The sequence below is a fragment of the Alternaria postmessia genome (genome assembly GCF_024291825.1).
Source record: "Alternaria postmessia strain BMP 2775 chromosome Unknown scaffold_10, whole genome shotgun sequence".
NCBI classification, from domain to species: Eukaryota; Fungi; Ascomycota; class Dothideomycetes; order Pleosporales; family Pleosporaceae; genus Alternaria; species Alternaria postmessia.
In genome coordinates, this window is record NW_026260083.1 from 328259 (window position 1) to 346376 (window position 18118).

An 18118-nucleotide genomic window follows, 5' to 3' on the forward strand; every position below is an offset into this window, starting at 1 on the left:
GTGCCGCGTCTCCAGCCATCTTCTGCGCAAAGCGGAATCCCGATCCGCGTGTATCCAATGCAACAACAACATAGCCATTTATCGGAGAAGGCATAGTATATAAGGGCTTGGTTTGGGCAACCCCTGAACCATTCGCAAACTGGTGGACAGACTCGCATTCTGTGATGGGCCGTTTTGAGGTATGCGATGCCGCAGCGAGTCGACTGAATTCGTGTTTAGCGTCTTGTATTTGATATTTTAAACACTGTGGAGTGATGATCGACTAACAAACAAAGGATGTTTGCACTGCAGAATGAATACAGAGTCCGACGGTGGGGTGTGGATCCGACGGTGGGGTGTGGATCCGACGTCAGCACCCATATCGCAATTGTTGCAGTTGATGCAGCCTTGAGATACACTCCTTCTGTGTAGTGCATTTGATGGCAACAACTCCATCGCAGCTACCGATGTGTACTGAGCAGCGAAGGCGCGGATATCTCGTGATTGACGTGCCACGACATTCCTGGAATGTGAATCCTAGCCAACGAGCTTTCTTGATGGTGGCGCATCGGGCGTATCCAACCACGCGTGATAGATTGACCTTGTGGCCTGAAGGTTTGAGGCGATCAACGCATACGACGTAACGTATGTTGTAGAGCTTCTAAGACTGTTTCGTGGTCAACAACCTGGGGGTCGCGGGCATGGTGACATTACACACGCGTGCATGGCTACACGGTTTTCATGCTGTTTTGTAGCAATAGATGAGACGCGCTGGCATCGCGTTCTTGCCAAATCATCGCGTTGTTGTTAAGCTCGAATCGCGTCACGTTGCTTAGCCTCGGTGTCCCCTGATGACGTCACCACTATTGGAGCATCCCAACACGTTTCCGTTCCACAGCGCGCATGCCTTGGGTCTTTGCTGCATGCTGACAACAACTGCTAAGACCAAAGATCCTCATACTTCGATAAGGAAATTGGCACGTTGGGTAATGCAGTAAGATAACTGGCTGTAGCATATGCGAGCAAGCGCTGGTAGGCTATTCCAAGACTATTTAGCATACCACACTGTGTCTATAAGCAAAGACTTAATTGCGTCTTCGAAGAAACCTCAACCAATGCAAATAGAAATCGAACAAGTTTAGTCCGCAGAACCATATTGTTGTGACCGCTGTTCGCAAACAGCAGTCCTTGTTTGCTGAGACGCAGGGTTGAGATGTCCGTTGAGGATGTTGTTGAGAGATTATGGCCTATAGCGCAGTATGTATGTTTATGGTAGGCTTACATACTGGATACCTTGGTACAACTTGCACAACAAGCCAACCACAGCTCCTGTAATTCCAGTGAGCTCAGCAATATCGAGCCAATTAGCAACTCCGAGGGAAGACATGGCAAGTATAATATGCTCAGACAGAGATGAACCCTTTCCTACCGCACCCTGAACCAAATGATGGTTACCTGGGCCACCCAACAAAGGATTGAACAAAAAGCGAAGGATGTGCGCACGACTCGACTGCACCTCTCTCTCTTTTCGTTACAGTCCACCTTCTCGCAGTAACCCCAGCCAGATCTAGACATGTCGCCTGTCCGCACCCTGCTACGCGAAATACGCGACGTGATAATCGACGGTCTTCGCATCACCAATTACAAAAGGGCTGATCAACAAGTCTTTGGTCCACTATACGCATCACTCTACTCACGACGTTGATCTCATCTTCGAAAACCGCGATCTCATCATTCGCTTCAAATCCTCCCGTCACACCCAGGGACAAAATAGCCCAACATACTTGTTTCCTCGGACATATCCTGCCTCGCTACGACAAGCAGTCGCCAACCTTCAGTCGCTTTTCAAATCGCACGTCCCACGATATGCACGTCCCGATGCATATTCTCAACGTGGGCGAAGGAACCGGTTCTAGACAAGATTTTGGATCTCGCTCAACCCTCAGGCGAAACAGAGATCGTTCTCTGGACGTCACCAAGGGTCTCCATCTAGGGTTACAACTTGATATCGCATCTGCCGTAAAACGTCTCAGGACCAGGAGCAGATGGAAGAGACGATGGTCGATCCCTCCTTCACTCGCAACAAAGATGAAGTGGGAATTTCGTTATCGGAGCTGTCAGGAAGGATGATTGGAATACTGGTGCTGGTTTGTTGGGTCTCCTTCTGATGAGGATGTATCACGTGTGTTGTCCAACTCAGTCGAATAATTTGCTGTCGGACCAGCCATGGTGGTTTCGCAATGCTCACGGACAGCCCTGCTGCATTCGATACAACTCTGGCCCTTCCACAGCATCTTTGGAGTTCGAATGGTTGCGTGGTTGAAAAGAGTGTTTCAGCGTCGTCGTCATGGTTGAGCTGAACGTTATGTCAGGGAGGAAGTGTGGCCAACAGTACGAATCAACGATAGTAGTCAGCCTTGCGGATGAATGTGGATAGCCGGCGAAAACATGTATCCGCGAGGTGCATAGTTCTAGATCCCTAATGCTGCGTTTATTCCATAACTCCAGTACCCACAGCGTATCGACCACACAATTGATATCTGCCATGCTCATTCCATTCCTCTCTCCCCTCTCAGGTGTGTACACCCGGAGTTGCCCTTTCGCAGTCCCGACCTCACGGATCCATGGTGTCAGTCCACTGTTATAACCCGATGACGATGTCGTGACTGTTTCCACGCTCGGCCAGTATGCCATCGAATCCACATCCCACCCTCCCGTTCTTTCTTTGTAAAGCCAGCCTTGCCACACATACTCCCTGTCTAGCATACCGCCAGATGGTGTGACCATAGTTTCTCGTAGAATGGTCATAGGTGCCGGCGGATATCGGTCTCTTGCCCAAATGTGGAGTGCATCGGCAGGGCTGAGTGGTCCATTGAGCAGATGGCGGGGTTTATCGGGAAAGCGAGCCATGGTCTCGGTGTATTCCTAGTAGACTGTGATCGGCGAGTTTTGCGGGTTGAAGTGAACTGTGGCTCCCCTTTCCCTCGCCAGGATTGTGTGTGCATCGTGCAGTGAGAACATGTAGAAAAAGGTCACATCATGGCTTTTGTGCCTGAAGAACTCCACAGGACAAGGTCGTGGAAGGGATGTACTCGGTTTGATTTGTGACTCCATTATCATCCAGATATTGATTTGGGTACTCGCTGATGCGGACGATTCGTGATTATTGATGTTTGGTTGGGTGATGCTAGAAAATATGGAATGTCTCCGTTCTGGACTTCCATTTATAGCTTCCTTCCCACAAGGCCTCTTTCCGAACGCTAATATACAAGAAAGACGTTGCAACGATGTGAACTTAGGGAAAGCAGTACGCTAGTAAAAGGAAGGTGGAGACAACAATGCGGTAACACGTTTGAAGGTATCCAGATTAGTTATCCTACTGATGTGATTAGAGATGTCTGAAAACTTTCGTAAGTCTGATACTCTGTGAGCAATATATAGGATTACAAAGGGCTCCAGGGCAATGATCCACCGCAAGGATGAGGTATCTTTGTTCCCGACGCCATCCGGCGGTAATGTGGGTTGAGCTCCCTGGATGTGTCGTCCCACGTATGCGGACAGCCGCGATCGGTCACACTTGGCAGGAACGACCGATGGGCACGATGGAGGCTCGCATCGACGCGGCCAGATGGCCACGTACTATACCCTTAGCGTAAACCTTTTCACGCGCGTCAATAGTATGGTAGTAGAAAGCAAGTACGAGGAATGCAAGAGGGTGCTGATGAAGTGGAAGCGACACGTCACGGTGTGACAAGCTCCTTCCAGGTACGCGGGTGGGTCTTGGCATGGCAGGGATATGGTGCCGACGAAGCGTGGGAACCTGGAAATCTGACGGCATCTGCACAAGACACCACAAAGGGAAATACGGAGCCCCGCAGAGAGACTGGAGAGAACGTCTCCATAGTCGTTACTGCTCGATCCATCGCCGGTACCTCGAATTTTCACTCGTAGCTCGCCTCAACCACCAGGTGACGCGTTCCGGGACTGCCGCTTTGGCCGCACTTGTCTCCCCCGACCGTTAAGTCCGCACTTTCACCTACGCCGTCGCCTCGCCCTCTAAGCAGCAACCCTCGTAGCCCTGCGCCTGCGCCTCCCTCGATTATGTTCGGCCGGTCGACTCTCCAATCACTCGGGCACATCGCGTGCACTCGCGACCACCTTCTCGGATAATCCTCTACTCGGTCAATGGCATACGGTTGAAGCAGCATCATGGCCCTGCCAACCCTCCAGTTCCTTGCGGGGCTCCTGCTCCTGATATACCTGCTCTCGTTTGTCCTATTTGCCTTTATACGTATAGCCACCGGCGTATCCATACAGCGACTCGGCCTCCGGGGCCTGCGACGCATCGCCTTTACCCCCAAGGATGGCCTGCGCATCGAAATCCGCGGCCTTGGCTTTACCCTCCATCGACCCACCTTCGCCCAACCGACGGTAGTCAGCATTGTTCTACACGAGCTCAAGGTCACGGTAGACCTCAAGGCGCTTGGAGAGAAGCCGCGGAAGAAGACGGGCTGGGCACATTGGGCCAACGGCACGACACAAAAGGGCAATAGCGGCCAGAACACCCCGGAACCCGTGGCCGACGACGACGACGAGGAGACACAGAGAAGCCAGACGTGGAAGAGGCTCACGGATGCCAAGGAGAAGATCAAGCGCCTGCACAGGAACATCAACTGGCTCAGACAGGTCGATGTCGTGGCTCACGCGACCACCCTTGTCGTAGTCGACGTGGGTTCAGTGCAGGTCGGTGGCCTTAATCTGGCTGTAGACACCAGGCGAAAGACGGTCGACCGCAGCCGCCTCTTCAACCACCACAAGCCGAAGCCAGACCAGGAACAATGGCCTGCCGAGTGGCTCTTCTCCGCGCGCAGCATCTTGTTCACTCCAGAAGGCAGGGAATCGACTGAGCTGCTCGACCACTGCACTCTCAACGTTCACGGCTTCCTCAAGAAAGAGCTCGAGGGCCTGCGCGATGCATCCATCGCACTCAAACTGGGCCGACTCCTCATTCCATATGACGACGTCAAGCTATGCATTGAGAGAGCCCAGAAGTGTCGCACGACCGGCCCTCGGAAAAGGAATCGTGGCAGTCGCACAGATGTATCGCTCAGCGATGTCATGGAAGAGCTTGAAGACCCGAACAGTCGCGAAGAAAACCTCGTCCGTACTGTCTCCGATTCCCGCGAGTTCGCCAGCTCCATCCTGCGTGGAATTCACGAGTTCCAGTTCGCTGTCGGTTTCCTCGGCCTCACCAAGCAAATCGAGACCGCCCATAGCTCAGATCCCCCATTTTACCTCAATATTTCCATGAAAGAAGTTGGCATGGATCTTCTACGCCTAGATCCTCGCAGTCCTGCACATCTCATGTACTTTTCGCCCAACGACATCGCTCACCAGGCTCTTCTTGCTGCAATATCCATATCCGTCGGTATTGATAATAGCCATGGTCATCCCGAACGGCTCCTCTATGTTCCAATGGCCACAACGACCTTGAACACAACCCTCCCTTCGAAAACGATTCATTTCTCTAATGATAAAGATAGCGCTGAGCGCAACACCAACATACTCTTCGCCAACTTGGTCGTCACGTCGCCATCTCTGGACCTCGATCCCAAACACCTGCCGCTACTAGTTGCCTTGTTCCATAATTACGAGACGAATCGCAAGCCTCCCGAGACCAGACAACGTAAGCGCTACCTTTTTCGCCGGCTGTTACCAAAGGCAAACATCAAAATGTCAATACATGAGCCTGTCATCCGGGTCAGCCTACCACCGATGGATCTCGATAGGCACGATAAGGACGAGTTTGACCTGTTAATTTCTGCATCCTCATCAATATCATTGGACATGGAGTCATCACACTCTGCGGATGGCGAGTTGCATTATGCGCTGAGCTCAACTTTCCGCATGAACGCACAGCAACTCTACTATCAAACTGCAGCGATCGAGAAGCACAATTTGCTTCTGACAGATTACCTGGAAGTCAAAGTGCAGATGAGTGCAGCTCCTGACCCTATTGTCGAGGTTTGGGGCACGGCACAGACATTTTCCCTGTATATGGTTCGGCCTGAGATTAGCGAAGGACTGCGACAGATCGTCACGAAAATGTCAGCGGATATGGGCCGTCGGCGCAGCGTGCCTAAGAAAAAAGGGCTCAATGCACTTCGCAGATTACCAGCTTGGATGACATACGTTCACCTCCAAGGATCAGACTGGAACGTGGATGTCGCTGGAATAGATGCTGATATATCGAAACACAGTCGAGGGGTCGGCTTGCATCTGGAATCTTGGACCGCGGAATACAAAACAGGTCGGGAAGAAGAGACGGACCTGAAGCCTGCAAGACGCCGTGCACCAAGCAGGACCATCAACCGCGAAGAACACTTACTTAGATCACCGCCCCCGACCTCGCCAAAATCACCGAAAGGAACGTCAGGCGACCCAACCGATGGGAGACGACTTGCTTTACATTTCTATGGACTGGAGGGGTTAATCATCGAAGGGGACGACCAGCCGGAGCAAGAACCGACGTTATCATTGCCTCGCATGGAGATCGCTCTGCATACGCTCTCTGATAAGCAGGGTCCGATATTCCACATCCACTCGTACAGTCAGAACTTATTTCTCCGCTACTCGCTGTATCGCCATTTTGCCTTGTGCATGGCGGTGCAAGTTCTACAGAGGTCTTTTGACTGGGACGTTGGGAAGAACAAGGCTGCGGAGCCAACCTCAACCAACTCGCCGCGACACCTGTCCGTACCGACGCTAGGCGAGGACACTGTCGATCCACTTAGCGGAACTAGTCACGAGATTGTGACAGTCGACATTAAAGCCCATTTCGTCCAGATTAAAGCAGACATGCCAGGAGATCCGCCTCTTATGCTTCAGATCTACGGACTTGAAGCAGGAAAACATCGCTGGACCAGCCCATTCCTTCGGTCGCGCCTAGTGCGACTGTTTGCAGAGAACCCAGCCATCAAACGGGCTTGGAGTCGTATTGTTAGCGTCAAATCCCTCAGACTGGATTATCGGCAATCCAAGCTCAGATACGGTCACACGATAACGGACGAGAAATCGTTCGATATCGCAACGGACGCCATAAGAATTGCTGTACCTCATCAACTAGTCATGCACAAAATCTTTGACAACGTCGCCAATGTTGCCAAGACTGTCAAGCAGGTGCATCATCGCTTCAAGACTGGAACCAATGAGTACGTTCTGGACAAGGAAGCCGAAGGTCCCAAGATTGTGCCAAAGATATCGCTCCGAAGCCGCGCAGTGCTCTTCGAGCTGGAAGACAACGCTTTTGAATGGAAGCTAGGGACTATCTACCGCATTGGTCTTATGGAACAGAAGCAGAGGCTTGCTCGTGAACATGCTTTTGATCTAAAAGTGCGGAAACTGCAGCAGCAAGACGATCAGCGTGGAAACTCTCGTTACCGCGCAAGATCCGCACATGACGTTCGCGGACGGAACAAGATCAAGAAAAAGGACAAAGAGCTTAGATTCCACCGACGCACGAAAAGTGCTGACTCAAGCGGTCATAGCTCGCCGGACCGAGGTCGTTCAGATCATCCTATGCGATATAACAAGGACGGTTTCAGCGGTCTTAGTGGGTCATACCAGACGTCTGTACAAGATGCACGCGTAAAGCTGAACCGCCTGAACGCTCAGACGTGGAAGAAGCGTATCGACTTCGCGATGACAACGCAGAATCGGTCCATGAGCGACATCCGCTCAACTTTTTGGGGTCTGGATGAGCTGCCGGACGACATCGAGCAGAAGGAAACCATCCTTGCCGTCTCCCAACGTCCGGCACTTATGGCACTCGCAGTCAGTGATCTAGAAATCGTCGTTGACAAGCCCTCGTTTCCTATCTCGGAGTACCCGCGCTTCCTTCACCGCGTTGGCAAAGGTATGCCATTCGATACTCAGTATGCTCTCTTGATCCCCATGCATGTTCAGATACAGATGGGGGAAGCCAAGATCCACCTTCGGGATTACCCACTGCCACTGTTGCACTTCCCAGCAATCGGCAGCATACAATCGTCAAGACTGCCGAGCGTCTTGATGAAAACAGATTTTGTAATAGCAGAAGAGTTCAGAGATGTCGAATCTTCACGCGTCAGTCGGGTTGTTGTGGTACCATCGGAGGAGAACTCTGCAGGCGAGCCGACAGGCGGATATGCGGTCGACGTTCGTCGAACTGTGGCACCTGTCAAGACATACTCGGATATGGCGATCGACATCAATTCAGCATATCCAACTAGGATTACTTGGGGCACTTCATATCAGCCAGCGATTCAAGACATGATGCAAATCATCGAGAACTTCACAAAGCCCGCTATAGACCCCTCTGAAAGGGTCGGATTCTGGGACAAGATCAGGCTGACCTTCCACTCTCGCATTAATGTCTCGTGGAAGGGCGATGGCGATGTTCATCTGATCCTCAAAGGTAAATTGCAGTTCAGCTTCCAGAAAGACTTAATTAACACTTATAGGTTCCCGCGATCCGTACATGGTCACTGGTCACGGTGCAGGCTTTGTCATGTGCTGGCAGAACGATGTACAACTCAGCATCGCTCAGGATGAAGACCCCAGGAATTTCATGGTCGTCAAAAGCGGAAGCTACGTGCTCGCTATTCCAGACCTCAACCACTTTGCCCGTCACGACGCTGAGACAGAAGCTGTGGCCCGGCCAGATACTGCGTCCAGCATGTCTAGTCGTAGGCAGAGAGCCGTCTTCAAGAAGACTGTGATGAAGCTCAATGGCAATGTGCGCTGGGTTGCTGGGTTGGTATTCGAGCGCAATATGGACGATGGTGGGCGTTCATTCAACTTCATTCCTCACTACAACGTCACTCTCAAGAATCCAAAGTATGCAAAGGCATCGAATGGAAAGGTAAACAACAAAGCACCTTGCTCCCAAATCCTTACTAACGTAGAACAGGAGTATGACGCTTTCCGAGGCTTCCGCAGCCATCACATCCACATGTCTATTGCTATCGCCGCTCCATACGACAGAGAATGGTCTGTCGCTAATTTGGAGCCATCGAAAACCTACAACAGTGTTCATCTCTCCCCGCGCTTCTTTACACATTTCTACAGCTGGTGGTCGATGTTTTCTGGTGCAATGTCGTTACCCGTACGTCAAGGAAAGCTGTGGCCAGGGGTAGAGAAGTCCAGTAAGAAGTTCGGGCGACACCTTGCGACCATCAAGTACAATCTGTTGCTGTCACCCCTGTATATGAGCCATATCTACAAGCACAAGGACGCAGAGGACTATAGTGCAGGCGTCGTCTCTGCTACTGGACTAAAGGCGCGTCTCGATAGCTTCATGTTCGATCTCCACCAGCGCCGCGAAGAATTCAGAACCCTGGTGCAAGCGCCTGAAGGCCAGCAGAATAGCAGGCAAAACAAGACAACCGGTATGCGCATCAATCAGGTACAGCTTGATCTCATTCGTACGGACATTCGAGCAGTATCTGCATCCATCTCAGGGACCGGCTCTGAAGACGTCGACAATGCGACCGCGGATGATCTTGCCAGCTACAACCAAGAGTATCTCACAGCTGACTTGTCAAAATTCACCATCCCAGACAACGATTTAGGATGGGTGGACATGGATGACTTTATCGAGCTCGGTTGGATCCTGCCTTCACGTCGACATCCCGAAACGCAGATTTTACCACTTGCCTTCGCCCCGCGCTTCACTTACTTCCGCCAAACTGACCACAGCAACAACATCTCAGGAGACAAACACCGAAAGAGCGCATTCGGTAATGAGCCGACTCATCACTGCGTCATCTCAGCACGGAATGATCCACGCCGAGTGCAGTGTCACCTCATTGAACAACGGATTGAACGCGTGAAGGAACAAGTTAGTCATAACCAGCAAGCTGTGAATGAGCAAGAGCTTAAGGTCATACGCGAACCGTCAGAAGGAAACGATGAGTCGCAGCGTCGTCTCGAAGCACTGCGAAACCATACCCAGTTCCTTCAGCGGAAGTTAGAGTTCCTGTCTGCCATGCATACCAGTCTGTTGGAGCGTTTAGAGAGTGCTTCTTCCTCCCCAGGCAATCCTGTTCCAGAGCCTGAGACAGACGGAGAAGATGAGTACTTTGAAGCAGACGGTGGTCAAGACGCGGTTGACTCAGACGGCAAGCCAGCGGACTCAGCTCCCAATCCTATCACCGATTTCACCAACGAGTTTAACAATCGGTTCATCATCCATAACATCCACCTGAAGTGGGGCAATTCTTTGCGAAACATAATACTCCGCTACATTCACCAAGTCAGTCAGCGTCGAGGTTTCGTTTATTATATGTCTCGGAGAGCTGTGAAGTTCATACTCGACGTTGTTGAGGAGCAAAACAAGTCCCGCGGACCGTCCACGTCTGGGCCCGATGAAACACCCATGGCTGGTGATAACGAAGCAGGACTAAACATCGACGAAACAATTGAACAGTTTCTGCGCGACGGGAAGAAATTCGTTGATGCTGATGAGGAAGATGCTAAGAGTAAGACTACCGATGGCACCTCTGGAGGTACTAATGAGCCTTCACCTGCAAATCCTGCAAAGGCAGACGAAGAAGTCGCAGACGACTATGTTTCTCAGAACTCATATCTCGTGCGTCTTATTGCGCCGCAAATCCAGTTGCAAAGTGAGAAAGACACAAAGTCTGCAGTGCTTGTCACAGCGAAAGGCATGCAGCTCAAGGTTCTACAGATCATGGACAAGGACAGAGTCATGGACGAGGTATCAGGCCTAGTCCAACGAAGGTTCATCGCGGCTATGGACAGTCTACAAATTTTCGTCACGAATTCAAAGACTTTCAGTAGTCCGGAGGATATTCACATGTACTCCGGCAGCATGTACGGAACCCCTGCTGGCTCGGCATGGCCACCATGGGTACCTTTCGAGGTCATGTTTGAATTTCACAGCAATCCTTTCGGGTTCCAGCGCGTGGTACAAAGAACTTCAGCCAGTATGCGATATGATAAGCACAACGCGCTGCGTCTGAAGTATAACGACGATGTCTCGGCTGGCGACTCTTCTTCCTCTACCGACAACATGGAGAGCCGAATTGACCACCTCTGGGTGGATTTCCCACACGTGCGAGCCCTGTGTGACTCTAGACAATACTACGCGATGTATGTCATCGTACTAGATCTACTCTTGTACCACGAGCCATTGGAAAAGACGCGTAATGAGCGACTTGAGAAAATCATGCTTGCCTCTGACTTCACCGACCTTGCCGGAGCTCCAAACCTAGTCATGGGTCTTCAGGAACGCATTCAGCAGCTCGAGGAGATCAAGACTGTCTTCCAGGTCAACGAGAAGTACCTGGACAAACAAGGATGGGAAGATCGTATAGAGGTCGAGAAAGACTTGGCTGTTTACGAGGATGAACTATTCTTCGTCATGAAAGCGATCACAACCGCACAGCGCAAGCAAGATGACCGTGCGCAAGCAAGACAGTCGACTGGGCTCTTGCGGATGTACGTCTCTGCATCTGACATTGTTTGGCATCTGCTTCGCGAAGGTGCCGAATCGCTAGCAGAGTTCCAACTCAAGAATGTAGCGTTCGATCGCACTGACAACAACGACGGATCTAATTCCAACTCTCTAGAGATTGAACAGGTGCGAGGTCTGAACCTACTACCCAACGCACTATACCCTGAAATGATATCGCCTTTCCTGGAGCAGGACCAGACTCTGCCGGAGAACGCCAGATGCCTCAAGGTCTACTTCGTGGCACTAGAGTCGATCGCAGGTATCCCTGTTGTGGAGCATTTTGAGGTTGAGCTATATCCACTGAAGGTGCAGCTGGAATACCAGATCGGCAAGAAACTGTTGCAATATGTTTTCCCTACGTATGGCGACAGCAAGACTGCAAATTCATCGCCTTTCTTACTCAAACACACTCTACCGACCCAGGATGAGGAGGATGAGGAAGCTAATAGCGTCGGGACAGCAAGCATGAACGCTTCGCTCTCAACGGATGACGGCGCAGTAGAAGCTCTCAAGCAACGACTTACGCCCACACTTCAGCTGCCTGATCCGGTACAGAAGTCTGATGCAAAGCGGAAAGGCATGGTGAAGCGGCCGAGCGCTCACTATTTCCGTTTCTTCAAAGATAACAACGCGTCGCGTAGTGGAACCGAGCTCCGTCGCACTCTTCATCCGAGCTCTGCATTGATTGTTCCTACGTTGGGTAGCACTTCCAACAACTCTTCTAGACCAAGCTCCGTTCGGTCAAGCACAACCAATTCAAGTCAGACTGTAAATGAGTCAGAACGAACCGCGAAACGCTTCGCGCTCTATCGTACTGGTACCAATTTGACAGAGAAGCGCACGAACAAGAAAGAAGTCAGGAGCGATGATTTGACAAAGATGATGAGTCGTGCAAGCGAGTTCATGACTGTTGCTTACTTCAAGATCCCCTCCATGGTCTTGTGTCTCTCCTACAAGGGCAAGAGCACACGTAACTTTGAAGATGTCCACGATCTGGTCTTCAGGATGCCTACGATAGAGTACCGCAACAAAACTTGGTCCAATTTGGATCTCGTCACACAACTCAAGAAAGATGTCTTGAGAGCGCTTCTATCTCATGCCGGTACGATCGTCGGTAACAAGATCTCGCATCACCGTCCGTCAGCCAAAGCACAGTCTCGTCTTCGTCAAATTGCCAACAGCAGCGCAATGCTCAACACGTCTCCAGATCTGTCCGGCACCGATTCGAATTCCATGCGTGACCACTCACCCGGTGGATCCGACCTCTCAGCCGAAGATCGCATGCCCCGCCGTTCTTTCGCATCAGGACGCCAAGGTAGTCTTATTAGCACTGTCTCGGAAGAAGGGTCATCCTTGCACTCTTCAAAGCCGGCTTCAACCAACCAAGCACGTTCCACGCACGGTTCTATCATGGGTGGCTACAGTCATAACAGCAGCGGCCTGGGCGTCGACGACGTCGAAGATGGACGCGCATTTGCTGATGAGCTGTCAAGAGTAGACAACACAGAGCCTGTCCACGCAAACCTTATTCATAGCTTGAGTAAACATATTGCTGGGGTCAGCGCACCCTTCGCTGGACACATGAGAAGCAGAGCTGGTAGTGGCGCAGCCAGCATGCGAGCTGCGAGCGTAGCCACTGGCATTAGTGGTGTCAGCGGAAGAGAAGGCAGCGTGATGGATGATGACACGGACGGTCCGAAGACGAAGAAAGCGAAGGCTTTAGGGAAAAAGCTACTCGGTAGGGGGAATTAGAGATTTCCCTTATCGACAAGAACAGGAGCGTCGAGTCCTGATTTCCTTATCTCTCATCATTCATAGCATCACTCGGCGTTTTTTCATTTGTAAATACTGGGCGATAGATAGGTGGAGGAAGGGCTTTTTGCTTTGTACTATAGCGTTCGAGGTGCCCAGGGCTTTTGGGTAAAAATAGTCATTCGTAACTCTTTCCTGGAGCATTAATAGTATCAGAGAGATCACTATATTTTTTTAGACTTCACAAATCTTATGCAGTATCAGAGTTTGGTTTCGCTCCTTCATTGATAGTACAGATTCGGTTGACTACGATGTTACTCGTTCTTCGCGCAGATACAGGGTTGGCTTGCTCGACATGAAGACACGACAAGTTCGCGTTTGGTCGAGCTGATGGTGCGTTTCGAAGACATCGTTACCACATCTCAAAAGCATTCGATGTTCGCGATTTCGGTCTCTTTCCTCTCATCTACTCCATCATGGATAACCCCTCTGCATACAGACTGAAGTTGTTTTGAGCGCTTGAGTACCTTGTCCCAGCCTCTACATACTCGACAATACATCACAACGGTACATCCGAGGCACTGAGTTGTCGGACAGTGATATGGCGCTGAATCGTTTCTCAACCTGAACCATTACAGTTGTCAATGCAGGCACCGGCGTGCCGGACATGTTGCGGCGGCGAAGGATACAACCCCCCCGAGGGCTGTTGAAAACCATTACCTTTGTTATTGAAACCACAACGAAGCTAGTGCTATAGCTGGTAAATCTTACCGGCAGAGACGTTGTACACGTTCAGTGTTTTCGCCACACCCGCGTGCACGGTCAGCGACCACGATCAACTTACACTGTGTTGCTAGCTCCTCTCGTCAGACGGTAGGCCTAGAGTGCCTCTGTTGTTGTTAAAAGGAATAGTTACTTGGACTGTGATTGATCAACTCAACCGCTGCTTTAACACATTCGCACTATCTAGAACTAGAATCACGACTGCGTACAGGTTCTTGAGAGGTATCACGTCCCGATATGGCCCCAAAACACAAGCATGATACTGGTACAGCTGTTAGCCTGGCCTTGAATCACAGTATCTCAGAAACACCGGTACAGAAGGCATGGTAAATACACGTTTCAATCTTTTGCGGTCACTAATACTATCCGCCCAGAGCACTCGGGTCATCATGCCCAACCATCATACCGTCACGTCGACGGAACGATATGAAGCTTCAGTCAAATCACAGTCTGGCTTCTTTTCACGTCTTCCTCTGGAGATCCGCGACGTGATATATGGCAAGATCTGGGGAGATGCGGACACCACTAGCCAGCGATCCCAACGCATAGGGTATGATATGGCATATGATGGCGGTAACGACCCTCTCGACTTTTCTGTTGGCACCGAAGCGAACAGGACGAATTGGCTCTTAACTAACAAGCAGATGATGACTGAAGGAATTCATCAGCTGTATCGAAAGTCCACATGTCACTTGAACGATGGTGACAATGCTATTTCGTCTAGGCCCGACGCCTCCCAATTACTGAGATCACTCCAGGTACTTTCGTACGCGATATATCTCCAGCACGAACCTTTCATCTTCGATGGTGAGCAGCGGAGTTACCGGATGAACTCTGCTGTGCGCACACAGATCAACCGAACCATAGGATGGGCAGGCTCTACATCTCCGGTAAAATCATTCCAGATACACGTCAAACGTCCGTTTCAGGAGCCCGCACTTACCAGGACCAAGGCAGACTTCAAGTTCGATCTTCAACACCTCGAGTCCCTCAAAAAACACGAAAACCTAAATAGATTTGAAGTCCATATCCTTTGTGATATGGATGATGCCGTGATGCTGTCTGCACATTGGAGAGTCAACAGTACAACACATGCCAGGTGCCTAGAAGACCACTACTTCGATACTTTGAGGGCCGAGATTATACGTGTAGGCCAGTTCTTGATTGAGGGTGGTAAGAAGAGCGGGTATATGAAGGAGACTACTCGAGAGAGCGACGGGATTCGGCAGTTGAGCTGGGGTTGGATTTTCGAGAAACCGTGAAAGAATTGTCAAGTTCTCAAGTAATGAAGAGGCAGCATTTCCTGACGAGACTAACTGTAGCAAGCATACAAGTAGCGTAAATTAGAAAATGGAAAGCAGATATCGAACAGAAGCCGAGTAATTATCAATAACATGCAAATGATCCATGAAACCAAAGGCATAGAGTGATCGATGTAAGAGTGACTTCCAGTTTGCATCTTGTTCGAGAGCCGGCGGCTTTCGTCACACACGCAAAATCCATATCAACCCATGGTCATAGCTCACTGTAGGTGCCTAGTATGTCGCCTCTTTGTGACCCTTATTTGATCTTTTAAGCATCACAACTCGTCTTGTTGCCTCAGCTTCGCCCTATACCATGGTTTCGCAATCTTGGCAATTTCAATCTTCAAGCTTGCCTCATCAACTCCAAAGCTTTTGATGTACGTCTTCTCTTCTTCCAAAATATCCAGTTGTATCCACTTCAAAAAGTCTCCCAGCGCTCTTACATCTCGTTCCACACCCTTCTCTCGCAGCACATCCCAGCCTTGTTCTAATCGCTGTTGCGAGCACCACGCAACTGCTGAATCTGCGGCTGCTTTGCGCCTCTCTTTGACTGTGTCCATGGTGTCGGTTTGTTTTGGAAGGCGGAAGAATGTGGGTTTGAATTTTCCGCCTTTGCTCTTGAACCATAAAGCTGGGGTGGCATTATAATGAGGCGGAACGGGTTTCCAGACAATGCCTTCGCCCGGACCGGATATATCGAAAGTTGCTGCAAACGGACAGTGCGCAGCGACTTCTTCGGTCATGCGTTCCACTTCGGTTACTGTGCGCTCAATGTCTTCAGGGTAGAGTGTTGTGTGGAACTGTCCACATCTTGACGAGTTGTAGATATCATGGTCTGACAAATTGATATCAGGGTAATCCTGGTCTTGCTGCCATCGGCCGTTGATGTTAACTGACACTACGACGAATCGGCGGGAGAGTTGGGCGATGGCGACGTCTTTTTGTATCTTCTCGCCTATCCATTCGCCGGCTATGAGCACGGGCAAACTTTCTTCAATCGTTGCGTTAGGATTCAGTTCTCTCCATCGTGCCAAGTACAGGTTTCGCAGTTGAAGTATGGCATCGGTTTTGTTCAACATTGTCGCTGCAAAACCTTGGTTATCTTTTGCAACAGATAGACCGGGGATGTTTCGCGACTGGAAGACGATGCGATCGTCAGGATATACGAGTATATCTGCATGCGTACCATGAAGCTTGACAGTACCGATAAAGGGTACAGGCTCCAGGGCCACGCTTACATTGGGATGACTAGGGTCGCGGTTCAAGCGGTGCAGATGCTCGACGATATCTGGAATATGCGTTGTGATCTTGGGATAGAGCATTGACTGGTCAAGGCCGGCCGTTGCCATGGTGGGTAAAGATGACCTTGTCGTGTATCTCACAGCTCCGCTGGGATCACGACAGACGTAAGGATACTTTGCAGTAACCCGCCAGCGTTGCGCTTAGAGACACGGGATTGCAACTGGTAGATATTAACATGAAGCGTTCTCTGAACAGTCTGCATGCGAGAGGATAGAGTTCACAGAGGGGTCTACGGTTGATAAATTACTTCGCGGTATCGCTTTATGAGTCTTGCCACTGGAGTTGCGATGTCGCGATTCTCTTATCGATACGTGGCGTAGTTGTCAGTACTGCGCTCTCCAGCCCTGTCCATGGCAGTTCAGAGCCATCATAAAACTGCAACACGTCTAGGGCTTTCTAAATTGCCTATGGGGTGACCTCCCAGCTACGAGCCGAACCCATCAATGGGAAACTTTGCACATACTGTCGGGCTCAACTCCGGTGTAGCGTGCGCACAGGCGAAATCGTTATCAGTGAGCTTCTGATCGCCTGCATCAGCCCTGGAGGCTTGCGATAGCCTAGTGAGGCTGCTTTCACGTAGGGATACGAGGCCGGAATTGAAGACACTTGGTGTTGCAGTGCCTAGCTGCGGCTACAGAAGGGCGAGGGAGGTCTAATTTTGGTCGGAAATGCATCTAGAACGCATACAGAGTCATTTTCCATGAGCTTTGTTTAACATTTTTGCTCTTGTGTATGTCTAAAGACAACAAGTTGTTGATGGTCCTGATCATGAGGCCGGAATTGAGTGCGCATCTAACGCCGATTTGCGGCTCCCTGCGGACCTTCTTTCGGTCTTATTCTGGTTGGTTCCCAACCGAACCGTTGCTACCACTCGTAATGGTCATCAACTATGACCGCCTTCACGAAACCACATCGTGTATCATCAAATAAGTCCTGAGAAATGCTTTACTCAGATTAATTTCGGGGGCGATTTACCATGATTGTACATGTGCTGGCCACGGTTTTTGTAAGATCGTGCAATTCGGTCCGATTTACAAGAGGCTGTCACCGCCATAGTCGGCATGGTAGTTGCCAGCTTCAAGGACTGACACTTGGAACAATATTGTAATTGCTAGTAGTTTCTGATGATCATTCAGCCTCTATATAGAGATGAGATTATTGCGGTAATAGAATTCAATGTTTCGTGAATCCTTGTGTTCCACTTCGCTACCTTTCTATCGTGGGTTGGATGAACAGAGCCATTAGACAATACGGCGCATGCTCCATTCAAAGCTGGAAAACATGACATTTATATCGTCACTTCAATCTGGTGACTCTTGTGAAGCCTCGATCGATAGATATACCACCCATATTGCGCTGCATGAGCCCTCTTCCTCTACTGTACGCAAGTCTTGGCGACGATGAGCATACCACCCCAACTCATCTCGGACGCCTGGGGGAGCTTCAGGATCGAGGCCGGGCATTGGGGGATCTCATCGGG

The 18118-nt window shown here is 50.5% G+C and overlaps 2 protein-coding genes across 2 annotated transcripts; one reads left to right on the forward strand and one right to left on the reverse strand.

Moving 5' to 3' along the window:
* Positions 1-4188: 4188 nt before the first annotated feature.
* Positions 4189-13249, forward strand: J4E82_002574 (uncharacterized protein; the record flags this gene model as incomplete). Its single annotated transcript, XM_051728873.1, has 3 exons — positions 4189-8434; positions 8481-8881; positions 8930-13249. The coding sequence occupies 3 exons, from the start codon at positions 4189-4191 to the stop codon at positions 13247-13249; spliced, it is 8967 nt and encodes a 2988-aa protein (XP_051591391.1).
* A 2362-nt stretch (positions 13250-15611) lies between these two features.
* On the reverse strand, positions 15612-16685 carry J4E82_002575 (uncharacterized protein; the record flags this gene model as incomplete). The annotated part of the gene is made up of 1 exon (XM_051728874.1): positions 15612-16685. One exon carries the CDS (start codon positions 16683-16685, stop codon positions 15612-15614), a length of 1074 nt encoding a protein of 357 aa, XP_051591392.1.
* Positions 16686-18118: the final 1433 nt, after the last annotated feature.